Source organism: Cercospora kikuchii (assembly GCF_019650295.1).
Source record: "Cercospora kikuchii DNA, contig_00005, whole genome shotgun sequence".
In the NCBI taxonomy this organism is placed as follows: Eukaryota; Fungi; Ascomycota; class Dothideomycetes; order Mycosphaerellales; family Mycosphaerellaceae; genus Cercospora; species Cercospora kikuchii.
Genome location: NW_025408586.1, coordinates 2,375,202 through 2,390,960, shown reverse-complemented (window position 1 = coordinate 2,390,960; position 15,759 = coordinate 2,375,202). Strand labels below are relative to the sequence as shown.

General features: G+C 52.1%; 6 protein-coding genes across 6 annotated transcripts; 3 read left to right on the top strand and 3 right to left on the bottom strand.

Moving 5' to 3' along the window:
* Positions 1-180: 180 nt before the first annotated feature.
* Positions 181-1,170, bottom strand: CKM354_000870300 (uncharacterized protein; the record flags this gene model as incomplete). The annotated part of the gene is made up of 1 exon (XM_044804093.1): positions 181-1,170. One exon carries the CDS (start codon positions 1,168-1,170, stop codon positions 181-183), a length of 990 nt encoding a protein of 329 aa, XP_044660028.1.
* A 219-nt stretch (positions 1,171-1,389) lies between these two features.
* On the bottom strand, positions 1,390-3,162 carry CKM354_000870200 (uncharacterized protein; the record flags this gene model as incomplete). Its single annotated transcript, XM_044804092.1, has 3 exons — positions 1,390-1,435; positions 1,492-2,843; positions 2,896-3,162. 3 exons carry the CDS (start codon positions 3,160-3,162, stop codon positions 1,390-1,392), a joined length of 1,665 nt encoding a protein of 554 aa, XP_044660027.1.
* Positions 3,163-3,612: 450 nt separating this feature from the next.
* CKM354_000870100 (uncharacterized protein) lies at positions 3,613-4,407 on the top strand (the record flags this gene model as incomplete). The annotated part of the gene is made up of 1 exon (XM_044804091.1): positions 3,613-4,407. One exon carries the CDS (start codon positions 3,613-3,615, stop codon positions 4,405-4,407), a length of 795 nt encoding a protein of 264 aa, XP_044660026.1.
* Positions 4,408-7,414: 3,007 nt separating this feature from the next.
* CKM354_000870000 (uncharacterized protein) lies at positions 7,415-8,680 on the top strand (the record flags this gene model as incomplete). Its single annotated transcript, XM_044804090.1, has 2 exons — positions 7,415-8,564; positions 8,628-8,680. 2 exons carry the CDS (start codon positions 7,415-7,417, stop codon positions 8,678-8,680), a joined length of 1,203 nt encoding a protein of 400 aa, XP_044660025.1.
* Positions 8,681-9,813: 1,133 nt separating this feature from the next.
* CKM354_000869900 (uncharacterized protein) lies at positions 9,814-12,666 on the top strand (the record flags this gene model as incomplete). The annotated part of the gene is made up of 1 exon (XM_044804089.1): positions 9,814-12,666. The coding sequence occupies one exon, from the start codon at positions 9,814-9,816 to the stop codon at positions 12,664-12,666; it is 2,853 nt and encodes a 950-aa protein (XP_044660024.1).
* A 417-nt stretch (positions 12,667-13,083) lies between these two features.
* Positions 13,084-14,982, bottom strand: CKM354_000869800 (uncharacterized protein; the record flags this gene model as incomplete). Its single annotated transcript, XM_044804088.1, has 2 exons — positions 13,084-14,270; positions 14,853-14,982. 2 exons carry the CDS (start codon positions 14,980-14,982, stop codon positions 13,084-13,086), a joined length of 1,317 nt encoding a protein of 438 aa, XP_044660023.1.
* Positions 14,983-15,759: the final 777 nt, after the last annotated feature.

Here is a 15,759-nt window from a genome sequence, read left to right as displayed (position 1 = left end):
GAGCATGAGATTGAGAACGAAAAAGATACCCCATTTGAATTTTTGGAAATGCAGATATGAAGGTGGAGAACAGATTGGAATGATAGATAGAGTAGATGTTATCATGTAGAAGTATCATGATTACATGTAACACTATAGATATGATCAAGCTACATTGAGCCTCTCAAGACTTTTACATTGCTACGTTTGAGTACCATATCTCTTCCTCATGGCTTCTACTAGGTCTTCGTGAAATTGCTTCGTTGCTGCCAGAACTGGTACAGCGTGGAAGAAATGCGGATAGCCTTTGTAGTCTTTCACTTCAATGTCTTTACCCAATTCTTTCAGTTTGTGTCCGAACATCTCGGCATCGTCATGTAAAGGGTCTTTATCGCTCGTCGTGAGATAGACTGGAGGTAGTTTGGACAAGTGTGAGTGAAAAATTGGTGAAATCAATGGGCTGGAAGGATCATTGTTGTCGCCGAGGTAGGCTTCAGTGCAAATCTGGAGGGAAGTGCGATTGATTGCTGCGGCATCGGCGTAGAAGGCGTCCGGTTTGATGAATTTTGAGAGGGTTGGTGGGAGGGAGGACCAGGTCTGGGGGAAGCAGACTGAGGGGCAGAGAGGGAAGATTGCCGTGGGCGATCGGAGGTTGGATTGGTCGAGGATAGCGAGAGTGGTTGTCAGGGTGAGGTTTCCGCCTGCAGAACCGCCGAGGACGAAGAGCGGTGAGGTTGGAGAGATATGTGGTTGTTGGGTTATCCAGCGCCAGGCGGAGAGGCAGTCTTCGAGGGCCGCGGGAAAGGGATGTTGAGGTGCGAGACGATATTCGACTGAGATGAGACGAGCGGGAATGTCTTGGGCTAAAGCTCGTGTGAGGTGGTCTTCGTGGTCGATGGATCCGAGACACCAGCCTCCGGAGTGGATGTAAAGACCTGTTGGAGCATTGGCGGGAAGATTGATGGGAGTGTATTCTCGGATCAGAACCCCTTCGGCTGTTTTGTGATCTGCAGTGGTGACACTGTCGTCTGGTGGAGGCAAGAGTGATTTAGCGGCGGCAAATACTGCGTTGAATGCTTCGGTCATTTCTGATATTGGGCCGGTGACCACATTGCGGCCTCCAGCCATCGCTTCTGCTGCGAGCCATTCTTCTGCGTATGGTGGAACTTCCGTCGCTTGATTAGAAGCCATTCTCCGCTCAATGTGAAGTCGATGGAGCTTGTACGATCCAGATTGACTTGCTGCGGGGTTGTTTATGCAGCACCCTCAATGGCAGCGTGGCGTCGGATCCTTCAGCGGCTTCCGAGCGCTGTGGGCTTTCGTGGTTGATGGTCTAGTTTCGGAACACGAGAGCCACGAGCCGGAAGTGCTGGTAGAACAGACACTATGTCGTTGATGACTTCAGAGTGACTATTTGTCCTTGGGCAGGTCAAACACCTTGCCCGGGTTCATGATCCTGCGAAACATTAGCTAGAGTCATCACTCCAATCGAAGAATGCAACAAGTCCTTACCATTTTGGATCCACCGCTCTCTTCACCGACCGCATAAAATCAATCGTCTCAATCCCCAGCTCACCAAGCAGACTGTCCTTCTTACCGATTCCGATGGCATGTTCACCGGAAACAGTGCCTTCCATCTCCAATGCTCGATCCATCATATCGTGAACGACCTTGCTCACAGCAGCTTTCTGTTCGGGATTCTTAGGGTCGAAGAACATTGCCGTGTGGAAGTTCGCGTCTCCGACATGACCAATAACAGAAGCGAACAAGCCCAAACTGCTGCAATCCTGCTTGGTCACTTCGATGATATCTGTCAACCGGGACAGCGGCACGGCGACGTCTGTTGACCAGATCTCGGTACCTTCAGGACGAGTGTTGACCATTGTGAACAGTGCTTCCTTTCTCGCAGCCCAGAGATCCTGCTTCTCTTGCTCGCTTTTGGCGAAGATGAAGTCTCTGGGGCTGTGAGGTTTAATGAGCTGACCTACGCGCTTGATATCACTTTTGATCGCGTTCGTTGTGCCAGAGAACTTGAGAAATAGCGTTGGTTCCTCGAGCCACTTTCGCTTCCTCACAGCAGCACTTCCGTGTCGGTTCACGACTTGCATTTGTAAGTCGTCCATCATCTCCAACGCGGCAAGCTGAATTCCGGATCGAATTATACTGCTGGCAGCGATCGCTGCCTCCTTGATTGTTGGGAAGCTTACAATTGCGACACTAGTGTCTTGTGGGATTGGTGCGAGTTTCAGTGTTGCTTCAGTGACCATGCCGAGCGTGCCCTCCGCGCCTACGAACAGGGAGGTGAGATTGTATCCAGCCGAGGTTTTCCTGGGTCTGCGGCGCGTCTTGATGACTTGCCCATCTGCCAGGACTACAGTCAAGTTGACAACCCAGTCCTTCATCGTCCCGTATCGCATTGCATTTGTGCCTGAGCAATTCGTCGCGACCATGCCTCCAATCTGTGCCGTAGGCGATGGATCAAGAGGCAAGAAGAGACCGCTTTCTGCAATCTTGTTGTTCAAATCAACCCAGTTCACACCAGGCTGTACTGTGACGTCCATGTCCTCGGGTCGGAAAGCGATGACTTGATCCATATGTGTGAAGTCCACGCAAATGCCAGAGTGCGGCGAAGAGAAGTTTCCTTCAACACTGGATCCGGCACCGAAAGGTACGATGGGTACGTTGTGCTTGTTACATGAGCGAGCAATGGCAACGACATCTTCTGTGGTTTTGGGGTAGACGACGGCGACAGGACGTACTGCCGTATTGGAAGTAGACCAATCAGAGCGTCCGTGATGCTCAATCACATCTTCGTCAAAGCTGACAGCATCTTCTCCCAATGTTGAAACGATCTCATTCGCAGCCTGTTCCTGTGAGCGTACTTCTTCGACGGTATCTATTGCCACCCCCACTGACCTTGAGCATCTGTGCATGACTTGCATAACTGATTTTATTCGCAGAAGCTCTATACACAAAGGATCCTGCAAATATAGTCGCCGCAAGACCAATGCCGAACACTACACCTCCAAACCAGGTCGGCTGGCTTTTAGCCGTTTCTGGCGAGGAGGAAACATATCTTCGTGCGCTACCTGCAGGCACGCATCTTGTATTGAATCTTCCGAAAACTTGTATTGGGCGTGATCGCACGGACGATAGCCGTGAAACAAGGCATCGTGGTGGCATTCTGGGTGTAGCTTCTTGAAGGTGTCGTTGGCACACGAGGTCTGGTGTCGTCGTGATTAAGGAGACTTTCAATGCTTGCTACTGCCGGGAGTCTTGCTCGGATGTCGGTCGATCCGACGGCATTGCTTGAGCCGAAGTGTATAGACAACCAAGATATCTCGGCTTAAGGGAGTAAGCCGAATTTGTACAGACAAATGCGCAGAAGGCAGAATGGGGGTTGGAGAAGCTGCGGAGCTGTGGTTGGAGAATGCTTGCACATGCATCGTCTTGGCAAATGAGACGGAAACGATTAGTAAGCATTCAGTCGCCACCACAGCATCAGCTTCACGTGGTCTTGAGGCAAGAATATACAACCATTTGCAACACCTTCAAGAGTACGAACAAGGAAATACGAGAAGACGTTCGAGAAGAGACAAGCATCATACGGCGAAAATCGAACGGCCTCGAGCCATGCCCCATTTTCCCGAAGAAGAAGAAAGGCAACGCTCGCCACAGCATTCTCTAGCCATACGCTCGGCAACACAACAAAAACAAGACGAAACCTTATCATCAGGATCACTAGTGTCCACAAGGAGAGTGGCTCAATATGAAGACCTAAGCACAACACCAACCCGCATCCTCATCAAAAATCGCCGAAAACGCTACTTAGACCTGCACCCTTCATATTTCACCTCCTCGGACCTCGAACTCGCAGATCCCATCTTGTACGACCGTCTCGTGCGGCAACATCTCTCAGCGCAAGAACGTGAAACCCAAGGCCGCGAAAGAGGGTTTACGGGTGTGCTAGAAGCGGATTTGATGAGGAGTGAGGCGAAGCTTAATGCGCTAGCTGTGAAACGGGAGGAGAAGGAGAAGGAAGACGAGAGGAGGAAAGGGAGAGAGTTGGAGAGGGTGAGGCGGCAGAGGGAGGAGGTTGTGAGGATGGGAAGGGTGGAGGGGGAGTGTGGGGATGGAGTTGATGGGGAAAGTGAGGAGGAGGGAGAGGATGATGAGTATGAGGGGTTAGATAGGGATGCTGCTTGGAGTTTGTGGAAGGACATTATGACGCAGAGGTTCTTGGCGGGGGAGGATGGGGATTTTGAGTATGGAGTTTTGGTGGATGGGAATGAGGAGTTGGATGATTGGGAGGAAGAGGAGAGGGGGAAGCTGGAGGAGTGGTTGGAGAAAGAAGAGGAGGAATTTTTGCCGGGTGGGGATGGTGAGAGGAGGGAGTTGAAGGGTGAGACGGGTGTGCAGGATTTTTGAGAGATTCATGTTTAAGACAAGAGCTATGTGATCTGATGATTGAGTTCGGAGAAAGATGTTCTGATGATATTTCTGTCTGGTAGATTCTGGTCGAAAATCTGAAGCGGCAGAACAAGTGCTGGGAAGCACGCGAATCAGATGTTCAGACAGTCCACGTGGGCAAATGGACATTTGATAGAGTCGCAGGCCCAATCGCAGGATGAAATTGAAGACACATGCTGTCAGGGTTGGCTGGCGATACCGTTTTCTGCTCCTGTTCGCCATACTAAGCGACCTTCCAACCCAGGCTAGATCCGATGACCCATATCCGTGGTGGGTCCTATGATATGCAGCATCCATTGCCCTGCGTTCGGCTGAAAGCATTGGCAGCATATAGCACGAGTCATCATTCGTTATCTGCCATTGGCATCAGGGCAAGATGCACGATAGACGGAGGACACTCCGTTGCGAATGGTAGAAAGAAATCCAGCCAGGTTCAGAAGATCCACTGACAATGCTTCATGCAAGTCGCATACAGTACTTGCATTGACAAGTGAAGAGGTGCATCAATCGGCGTGTCGGAAGACTACGAGAACTTTGCTGCGCAGCGGCTATGCCACCGGATGTGACCGCTTCCACTGCTTGCAGAATCGGCTGCGATTGTTGAGTGATGACGATAAGCACTCGATTAGATTCTCGCATCGCGATGCGTGTGAGCGATTTGCCGACAAAGCAAGAAGCTGCTCATGCCGTTGAGCGAGACAGGTCAGGAATAGCCTACGCCTATGTAGCTCTGAATCAAGGAAGGCGATGCCTTGTACATAGAATTGATGAGGGCAGCTCGTGTTGCTAGCGCCCAGCCAAAGGCTAGTGGGCAGTTGCTGGGGTGACAGTACGTTGAGGAAGAGCGTTAGAACGGCTGAAGAACCAAGTTTCCAGCGGTGGTACCTCCTAGTTGCATCTCGTGTTCGATGAGGTGCAAGCGTGCAAGGTGTTCTTTTTTGTCTCTGAGATGGAAGCGAGCGGATAGCTCTCCACACGATATATATGGTAGCTCTGGTGGATGAGTACGGATTTGCCGGAGCTGAATTTAATGGATGTCTGGTGTTGAGTGAGACGCGAATGCAATGCAACGTTGACCGGTCGTAGCAGTTGGTGTATATTAGCTGATGGTGTCTTCTGGTTCGCGATCGTGTCAAGTGCTGACGAATGATCCAAGATCAGGTACGGACATGTTACTGTAGTTAGGTGAGCGGGTGTGCACGGTGCAACGCGGCGCACGATGGCGCCATCCACGGGAAAGAGCTTATCTGTCTCCCTTCCAAGCGATGAAACGCGTACATGTGACAATTCCATATTGCCGGAGCCTCTCGTTTCAGCTCTGTGCGGATGGAATGTACACAGAACGTTTGATGGAAGGCGGGACTTCATACGCGGATGTTACGATGGAAGGGTCGGACCAATGCTGGTGGCCTGGTGTGCGTTTGGTCGCGAACACGAACGAGGATGGTGAGAAGCTTCGCCATTGGCAGTGGAACAGGTTTGGAGCTTCTTTGCATCCACTTGCATGTCGCTGGGCTGCTCCACTCCGGGTCGTCGAGCACATGGACGAGCAAGGAATGCTCAAAGCGGCAGGTGGCTGTCTCCTTGCGTGGTGCATGTGCATGTGTCTGTCTTCCCAGCGTGAAAGAAGACAGTTGTACTGGTGCTCCATGTCGACGATCCTCCTGCTGGTGAAGCGGCGAATGGACATGGCGAAATAGGCGTTATTCGGGAGGATTGGAACGGAGGAGGATTGGCTTTCGGGTTGCCTCAGCCATCCGTCTGGCAGTTACGAAAAACGGCTTCCGCGCTGCATAACCATTGTTCTAGCGCCAGTGACGACGCGTCGCTTCCCAGCGCGTGGAATCACTCTTGGCGATGTGCAGGAGGAGCAGCAGGAGCTGTTTGGAGGGCAACGGAGTATCGAGATGTGATGCACGTGTGGCCCATCGTAATCGTACATGTGAGCCGCGTGTCCTCTTCCAGCATTTGCGTGGACGGGCGCTGAATGGTGCGAAGGGCGAAAGATAGCGCGATGCAGCTTGTTTCAGGATGGCGCAGAGGCCGCGAGTGGATGACCGCGCAATCGCACGTCTGCCCCAGCGGCGTCTGGTGGCAGCCCCAAATGACGGACAAACGGACAGAGATTTGTTGCGCGAACAGCAGCTCGAATGCTACGCACGGTACTGGTAGGCAGAGACGGAGCGCTGCTTCAGATGGGGATCCTCAGCGATCTGCACTGCCGCCGTCGCAGCTTGACCAGCGAACCCCTGGCACTGCACGCTGAAACGTCTACTCTTTTCCCACCACTCCCACCATTCTGTTCGCACTCGCTGTCCACCAAACCTGAGACGTTTTCGTTTGTTCCTTTCCCGCAGTCACTCAACCGCGCTCGTTGCTCTGTCCGGAGTGCTTTAGACTTCCCTTCGTTCCCCTCATGCGCCAACCTTCTTCCTCCTCCCACCACCGCGTACCCGCCCACATCCTACAGCCCCACTGCGATAGCGAGTCGCGCAGGCCTGACGTTACACGCGAGGCCCTCAGCTATCGCATCGCATCGCCTGCTGCTAACCTGGGACGTCCGGCCTGAGCCATCCTTCGCCATCCCCGCCTCCCGCTGACCACTCCCGGACTGCGGCCACACCAGAAAAAGTAGGTACGTGGTCGTGCATACGAATACCGACGCGCTGCTGCACCCTCCACCACCCTCTCGTCTCACTCCATTGTCCCTCGACTGCCAGCCTCACGCCTACGCACGCACCAGCCGCCCATCGACGACGTCAGCCGCTAATGAGATCATCCAGCTGGGATTCCGCGCGCCAGCTCCACCTGCCACACAACTCCCCAAGCTTCTGGCAGACAGGGGTGTGCTGGCTACATTTCCGCCTTGTACTGTCTCCCACATAAACTTCTCCCTCCTACCGCCATCGCCGCACCTGTAACACCCGACTCGAGCTGCGAGCCCCGAGGCCGCTCTCTCGCGACCATGCTCTCCTTCAGACGCGCTCTCGCCGTGGCCGCCATCATACTCGCCTTCTTCTTCCTCCTGCGGACGACCCACCCTGGCGAGCGCGCCAAGCCACTCAAACTCAACAACTCCCCCAAACCCACCGGCAGTCACGCCGACAATAGGAAGATCGTCGAGGCTGTTGCAGAGCCGCCAAAGGCAGACGTCAAGAGTGCCACCACCGCCGCCCCTTCAGCAATCCCGAAATCAAAGAGCGAGGATGGCGGCCATGTGGCACTGTCGAGGAAGCCCAAGCCGCAGATTGCCATGGCGGACTTGAAGCTCAAGCCACTTCGACAACAATTGGCTTATACATTTCCCTACGACTCCGAGGGCAAGTTCCCAGCATACATTTGGCAGACGTGGAGACACACTCCTGCTTCGGGCGAGTTTCCTGAGGAGTGGAGACCGGCGGAGGCATCATGGACAGAATTGCACCCCAGCTTTGTTCACGAAGTCATCACCGATTCTGTTGCTGTACACCTGATCAAGCACTTTTACGCCAGCATACCCGAAGTCGTACAGGCCTACGAAGCCCTGCCCGAGCCAGTGCTCAAGGCCGACTTCTTCCGCTACCTGATCTTGCTTGCAAGAGGAGGAATTTATACGGACATTGATACGACGGCACTCAAGTCTGCTGTCGAGTGGGTTCCACCGGATGTTCCTCGCACCACTTATGGATTGGTGATTGGAATCGAGGCGGACCCAGATCGTGAGGACTGGAAAGACTGGTACTCGCGCCGCATTCAGTTCTGTCAATGGACCATCCAGGCCAAACCAGGTCACCCAGTCCTGGTGGACATCGTAGCCACCATTACTGAGGAAGTCCACCGAAGGAAAAAGTCTGGCGAGCTACACACTACAATCAAGGGAGCTGGCAGTGTGGTCGAGTACACTGGACCAGCGCTCTGGACTGATGCCATCTTCAAGTTCTTCAACAATCCTGATTACTTCGATATGAGCACGAGCAAGGGCAACATCACGTGGAAACAGTTCACCGGCATCACTGCAGCAAAGAAGGTCGGAGACGTGGTGGTGCTACCGATCACCTCCTTTTCGCCCGGTGTGGGTCAGATGGGCGCTGGCGACATCGATGACCCCATGGCATTTGTGCACCACACTTTCGAGGGTATGTCATTTTCCCCGATCGTTTAGTTTCCCCGGACTTGCAGTTGTACTAACTAGTCTCTAGGCACTTGGAAGCCCGAGAGTGAACGCCATATCGGGGACAAAGACAAGGAATAAGACAGCGACCGCGTCGCAACGTGATGACCAGGATTATCGCATAATCTTCGCCATAATCTGAACATGATGACGACCGACACCGACCTTGCCGAAATTGGCGCCGCGGGCGTGCGCGCACATCCAAAGGCATGCAACAGAACCATCCACGTGCGATAACACATTCCGAGGACGCACCAGATACTACCTAATATGCATGCACTATCGCTGAGCATCGGAGAATTTTACTAGCTCCGCTCAACGAGCACATAGCGGCTACGCGCTGCTGTACGACTTGACATGGATTCACCGGGGCTCACCACGTCGCCTCGGAATTTGCGATACTTGTACAACAACACCACATCGAGCCAACCCGTGCCGCGCAGAGACCTCGGCCGGAGATGACAAAATCAACATGACGTCGACGAACGATTGTTGCTTCAGTCAAGCACATCGTTCTCGCCAGTGCTGTCTGGATTTTTTGTTCTTTTACGCACGACTTGTACCATCAACCATTTATCATAGCCGCTATTCAAGTGCTGAATAGCGCCAGCCAGCGAAACTCTGATTTTTTGTTTCGGAGGCCCGAGACATAGCTTGTCTTCAACAGAGGGAGAAAGCGTGTCGAGGGTGTATACATGCATTAGCGACGGCGTATGAATGGGTTGAATACCTCGCGAGCACTTTTGGAAAAGATGGATTGAGCAGGAAGGGAAAGAGTGCCCGGGAATGGGACTCGAGAGGGAGCGGCAGTGTCCGCCGATGGACTCGAGGAGAAGAAATAGAGTCCACTAATTCTGGACTTCTGTGCTGTGCCGTAGATGCACTGCGCACATAGGAGAACAAAATGGACCCTTTGGAACCATCTCTCATACGCTTTTCTTTTCTCTCCGCTTGGCTGGCATAGGCGATGACTATCTCGTAGCGGCTTCTCGCGGCCTCGTCCCATCCAATATTCGTGAGTTAAGCCAAAATTCCCCAAACTCTGAATTTGAGTGCTTTTGAATTTTTTATTCTTCCCGTCGAGGCAAGTTGACATACTTCACGTATCTTTGTCAGTGGCCTTCTCTTACATGTCACATCGCTCACACCGATTTTCAAGGCTTCTTCACTCAACTCAACCTTCTCTCTCTGAAAATTCGACGACCAACCCAGCCATGGCGTCTCCCTCTCCCCTTGAAGAAGCGCGTCCGACTGGGGCTCAGAAGCAGAAGCAGAAGCAGAAGCAGAAGCAGAAGCAGAAGCAGAAGCAGAAGCAGAAGCAGGAGCAGGATGGGAATGATCACCTCTTCGCTTCCCCTGCTCTTCTTGAAGATATTAAATCCTTTTCCGCACTTCTTGCGAGAAGGGACGAACTCGATCAACTCCATCGGGACAATTTTCATCGAAATCAAGGTTCGACGTTTTGGGAGCTTTGGCAGAAGCAGAATTGTCCTCCGAAGAAGAGATTGAAGAAGAAGGGGAAGTTTCAGGAGAAGGTTGATTTGTGTGTGAGAGGAAGTGAGGATTTGAGATTGGTGAAGACGAGGGATTTGGGGTTTCGGGATGGTGGGAGAGGCGGGAGGGTGGTTCTTATCAACAAGGGATCTGTGGTGGGTGGCAGTACTCCTTTGCCTTTGACGATTTCCGTTGAAGGGGACGTTGGAAGTAGGGCGGGATTGGGGAGTGAAGAGGATGTGGTTGGGTATTTGTGGAGGAGGTATTGGGAGATCAGGGAGGAGAGAGGAGGAGGTGGTGATTACTCTGTGAGAGGAAGCGGGACGAAGCTGACGCAGTCGGAGAAGGTCTCTCTTGCTGATGCTGCCAGCCAAAGCGAGTCTGAGCCGATGAGAGCGCAAATCGCTCTCCCTGCTTCTGCCAGCCATAGCGGTTCCAAGCCAACAATGGTCGACATCCCTCTGGTCGAACACCTAGGCAACATCCTGAAACTGCTCCGCCAGTGTAATTCCTCCACCACCAACGACCACCTCGACATCGCCCGAGACCGTCTCCGAACATACATCGTAGCCACAAGCCATCGAAAAATCCTCCAACGCATCAATCTCGGAAAAAAGAGTACCACTCGCGGCAAAAGAGATTTCTTCGACATCCTAACCCTCAGCCCGCTAGAAACCAAAGACATCTCCGAAGCCGAATGGCTCAACACCTCCACAATCCCCAACGAACCCCTCCTACAAAAACTCTACACAAAATCCCAAATCAAATGCGTCCAATCTCTCGCGGTATACACAGGACAAAGCCACCTCGTTGACAAAAATGTCGAAAAACATCCAGTATACGATCGTCGAGGGAGGAAAATGTTACATATTATGTTATCGTTGTATTTGGGAGATTTGAGGAAGAGTTTGAAGACCTTGGAGACGGAGATGGATTTGTGGAGAGAGGGAAAGAGGGGGATGTTGGATGTGAAGAGTATGGAGAGGGTTGTGGGGGATGCGGAGTGGCAGGTTTGGAATTTGGGGTATTTGGTGAGGAAGTTTGAGGGGGCTTTGGGGTGGCACTTGAGGTGGTTGGAGGGGTTTCGGAGTAGAAGAAAGAAGGGTGGTGGTGGGGATGGAGTTGCTGCTGGGAATTGCTACGCTGATGATAAGGAGGGAAAAGAGCTGGATGAGATGAGTTGGATGAATGGGGCGTTGGAATACCTGAGGAATATCTGTCGGCATGAGTTTGCGATTGTTGGGGAGACGAATTGGTTTCCGGGAAAGCGATCGCGTGAAATGAAGAAGCGTGAAAGGGACTTTATCCGAACGGCTACGTTCACGTTGATCGATATCCGCCAGCCGAAGGTTCATCAGGAAAGAACGAAATCGTTCAATGATTGTTTGGCAGAACTTGTTAAGGAAGACGGTGAGCTGGCCGAAATCCAGCCTAACTTGAAGAAGTTTTTCTCTCGCACCTACGAGAATGGGTTCTGCGAGACTTCTCCCCAGATGGCCGAGCACAAGAATTTCAACGGCAGAATGCACTACGATGCTGTTATGGGATCGCTGTTCATGCTTGTCAAGAGAAAGGATCCTTGGAAAAGGATGACACTGGAACAACTGAAGCAGCTTGGCATCTCTACGAACACGAAAGCTGAAGTACGGCGAGTGGTGAAGGATCTGGGGCTCTACGTTGATGCGATCGCCTCGAAGCAACAGAAATGTTGTTCCGTTTGTGATGAAGTCTGCAAAGCGGCTGCAGCTGAACATCGTTTTTCGAGACGAGATTCGAAAAAGCGAAGCAGCTCCGATGGCTATCTTCCCACAAGGACCCGCAAGGCAGTAGCACTCTCGCCCTTCACATCGACAGAGGTGGCTGAAGCGTACCTTGGCAGTTTGCAAAATGCTGCGAAAGATGAGTTGAACAAGCTCCTACGCAACGCACAAGCAGCACAGGAAATTGCAGAGAGTGTAGGCTCTCAACCAGGTTCCAGCGACCCGCTGGACGATGATGAGGGTCCGCCTAGGGAACACGCTATACTCACTAAGCCTGCTCATCCAGACAGCCAGATCAAGATAATATCGGATCTGCCCATGCCCGCTAGTGCACCTCCTGAGCTCAGTCTGCCGGACCCCAGCATGCCACCAAAAGGTGCTTTCCAAAACTCTTCAGGGCAAGCGAAGATTCGAAACAGCTCCCTGGACGACTTGAACCCGCCAACGTACAAGGCAGTAGCTCTCCCGCCTTTCACTCCACAACGGATTGCGGAGAATGTGCTCGCAGACCTCAAGACTGTCCTGAAGGATTGGTTCGCTAAAGTTCTGGAGCAACAACGAGCTGCTGATGCGGAGGAGGAGATTGAAAGACTTGATCGTGAGAGGAGGGAGTTGGATTACGTTCCGTCTTCTGAGTCTACACCCCCTCCTCCTTCAAAATCTCCGTTCAATGAACACTTGTTGGATGACCCTGCTTCGGTGCCTGATTTGGAGCTTCCGGGGCCTAGCTTGTCAGCAGATGAGACTGTTCAGGGGCGGTCAGAGAGTAGTGGTGGTTGGATTGAGGGAGAAGATGGAGATCAGCGAGGATAACGATGAAGTTGGTGAAGGAAAGAATGGATGATAGACACAGAACGCGATGTGACTGTAGAAGAAGATATTTCTGTCTGTACTTCTGTTTCACTACCATCGCTGAGTGACTCAAGCTTGCGTCGTCTTTGCCTTGCCTGCTGAGTGAGAAGCAAATGCTTGTAGAAAGGATGATCTAATAGCCCTCGCTCTGCCCCGACAGTACTTGCTTGTTTTCTTCCATCTGCCATCTTCCTGCCTCAGCCCTACACTCCACCCCAAGAACCACTCATCGAATGTGCCGTGCTGCCATGTGCGCATTCGTCACTCGATGTCGAAAATTGAGCATCTCCGCGAAGAGAACCTCCCACGTGCAAACAGATCTCAGCACTTGACGGCTCACTTACCGCCCACGTGCGTGAGAAGCGCCGGGTGAGCCAACTAATTGCCTCCCATGTCCTGGTCTTGGTTGTCGCTCAGTTTCGGTTTTTGTGCTGTACGACTCAGATCCTCCTCTTCAGCTTCGTTCACTTCACGGTCACGACGGCGCTCTGGGGACTGCCCTGGTTGATGGCCGTATGGCGTGAAGACCTCTGGTGGCTCAGTCGCGAGCGCTGGGGTGGGGCTCCGAGGTGGGCTTGATAACAAGTGCTCATAAAAGGGCGACTTAGACTCGGGAGGTATGTCACTATCGCTTGACAGATCGTCGTCACCGCGAGAGTTGTTGGAATTTGGGTGAGATCCTACACTCTCTCCACTATCCTCTGCTTTCTCGTTCTTCTGAAGTCTGGTTAAGTGATCATTTGCGGCCATCTTCAAGCTGACCAGCACCGTTTCAGCAACCTCTCTTGGGGTGAATGGTGGAAGCGCTACGGCCGAGTATGTTGTGTGATGGCCGGGAATTATGAGCTCATGGGAGGCTTGCAAGATGTTCATACTTGCGGCGGCCTTACAGACCACGAAGCAGACTGGGCAGTTACGCTTCGAGATGCCAATGAATGGCGCCATTTTCTCGAAAAGGTGTAGTACGTTGGATTTTGTCGCGAAAATACCGTTGCGGGTAAGCCACTCTTGGGTAAGCTCCTTCTTGATGGCGTCAGTCTTGCCGAGCATCAAAAGAGCAACCAGAATAGTCTCGCAGTGCATAGTGCCGGAGAACCATCTGGCGTCGAGACACTGGAGATCCTCCACCAATTCTCCTTCTTTGCGAACTTGTCCCAGAACCTTTTGCAGCTTGGACTTGTCAAGCCCGTCGTCTTTATTTACGAGCTCATCAAGACAGTCGTTGAACGATTTGGTCCGCTGCTCGTCGACTTTTGCCCGCTGGATGTCAATCAGTGCAAAATTAGCTTCCCTCAATATGCGTGATTCTAGACTCCTAGTTGCACCAGATCCGTTTTCGGGTTTCCGATTCGTTTCGCTGGTGACGCTATGTTCATGTAGGCAGATTAGCTTGAGGTACTTTATCGCACATGCTGCCCATTTCGAAGAAGACTCGGTCAAGGGAGCGAGATTGTTGCCCTGCTCCATCCATTCGAGCTCCTCCTCGTCGTCAGCATTGGGATCACCGATCACCTCAGGAACAGAACCACTGGCGGGCATATCTTCGTCATCGCTCTCGAGCTGGTCTGTGTCCTTGCTGGTTTGCTTGACTGCGGCAGCTTCGACCGGCCGGCTCCCGAGGCGGTTCGGTCACCGCCACAGAAAGCAGCTAAAGAACAAAGCTGCTCGCCTGCTACGCTATGTTTTACCACTATTGTCTCGATTGTGTTTTGGTTTTTGAAGCACAGCGCTTAGCAGATTTGCTACCTTGATGTCATGCGATCTATTTTCTTTGGTGAGTTTTCATCGGGCTAGTTTTCGGCACAGTGTGATGGTCGCAGAACTTGGCGTTGTTTTGAGATCCGAAGGACGTGATCTGTAGGCCAGACGTAAAATAGGGTGAACACGACGCATGATCTAGTGTATGGTTGACCGTAAGATGAGCCATCTCTTCTGGCTTCTCATGTCGCTTTACAACGTTGAAGATGTCAGACTGAGACGTACAGTATCATTGTGTGCCTCTCAGGGAATCGTGAATCATCTTTAATCTTGCTCCGCGATGAATGTGCCCTTAGTGAACAGTCGCCTTCGTCGGTGACTTCCGTCGTATGTAACAGGAAATGGATCGATCTCTCCTCCACGTGCAACATTTCCTCGAATGCGAATACTGATTATCCAAGTCGTGAGTCTCAACGTGATGGGATGTGGTGGGTCGATGTACAGGGAGGAGCACGGCACCAAAAGGGGTGACAGCTTCGCCAGTTCGAGGTCTTGCTTCAGAGGGTTGTCGTTCACCATGGATCGCGATATCCCGTCGTGAGAGCGACCACAGTCTCTTTGCAGATTAGGGGCAGCAAAAGGAGTATTCGTGTCGCAGGGAAAATTGACCTTCGACGGATTGGAGGGGTTCGAGTTCTGGATCCCTTTACCCCTGCAATATTGCTACTTTTGTATGCTTGAGTTCAGGGAGTATTGCGGCTTCGGAGACCGTGTATCGGGCAGGGAAAGTCGATGACAAGGTGACCAGATTCGGCACAGAAATGAATGCTCTGGAAATGGGACATGAAGGGGCAGATGTTTGATGCGAGCAGGCGAGGGGTTCGCGGTTTTCTCTACAGGTAGAAGGGACATTTGATGCCTGCTGTGACACGACTACTACAGTAATGGGCAAAAACGTCAAGCGTACTTTCACTTCGACCTTCTGTTGCGGTTCGGGCTCCATCATGATTTCTGATTGTGAAAGGACAATTATCCAACGCAAGCCCGCGCAATTGTAGACTGCGTATTCCCATTCAACAGAAACAATAGAAACAGGCATTCAGCGATGCTTTTACAGAAGAACAGATAGATGTACACAAGATTATAATTTTAACAAGACCTCAGCGCTCCTCATTATGGAAGCATTCGATAGTAATCCTCCAAGAACTTGTAACAGTCATGCGAGAAGCTGACAGTGATCCGTTGTTCCGTGCTGTTCATACCAAATGCTGCCATGTATCACCTAGTCATTCCAACGGAAATTGTACAGAGAAGAGAAAACACCATGAGAAACCAAACAGGCTTGTCGTAGTGTCG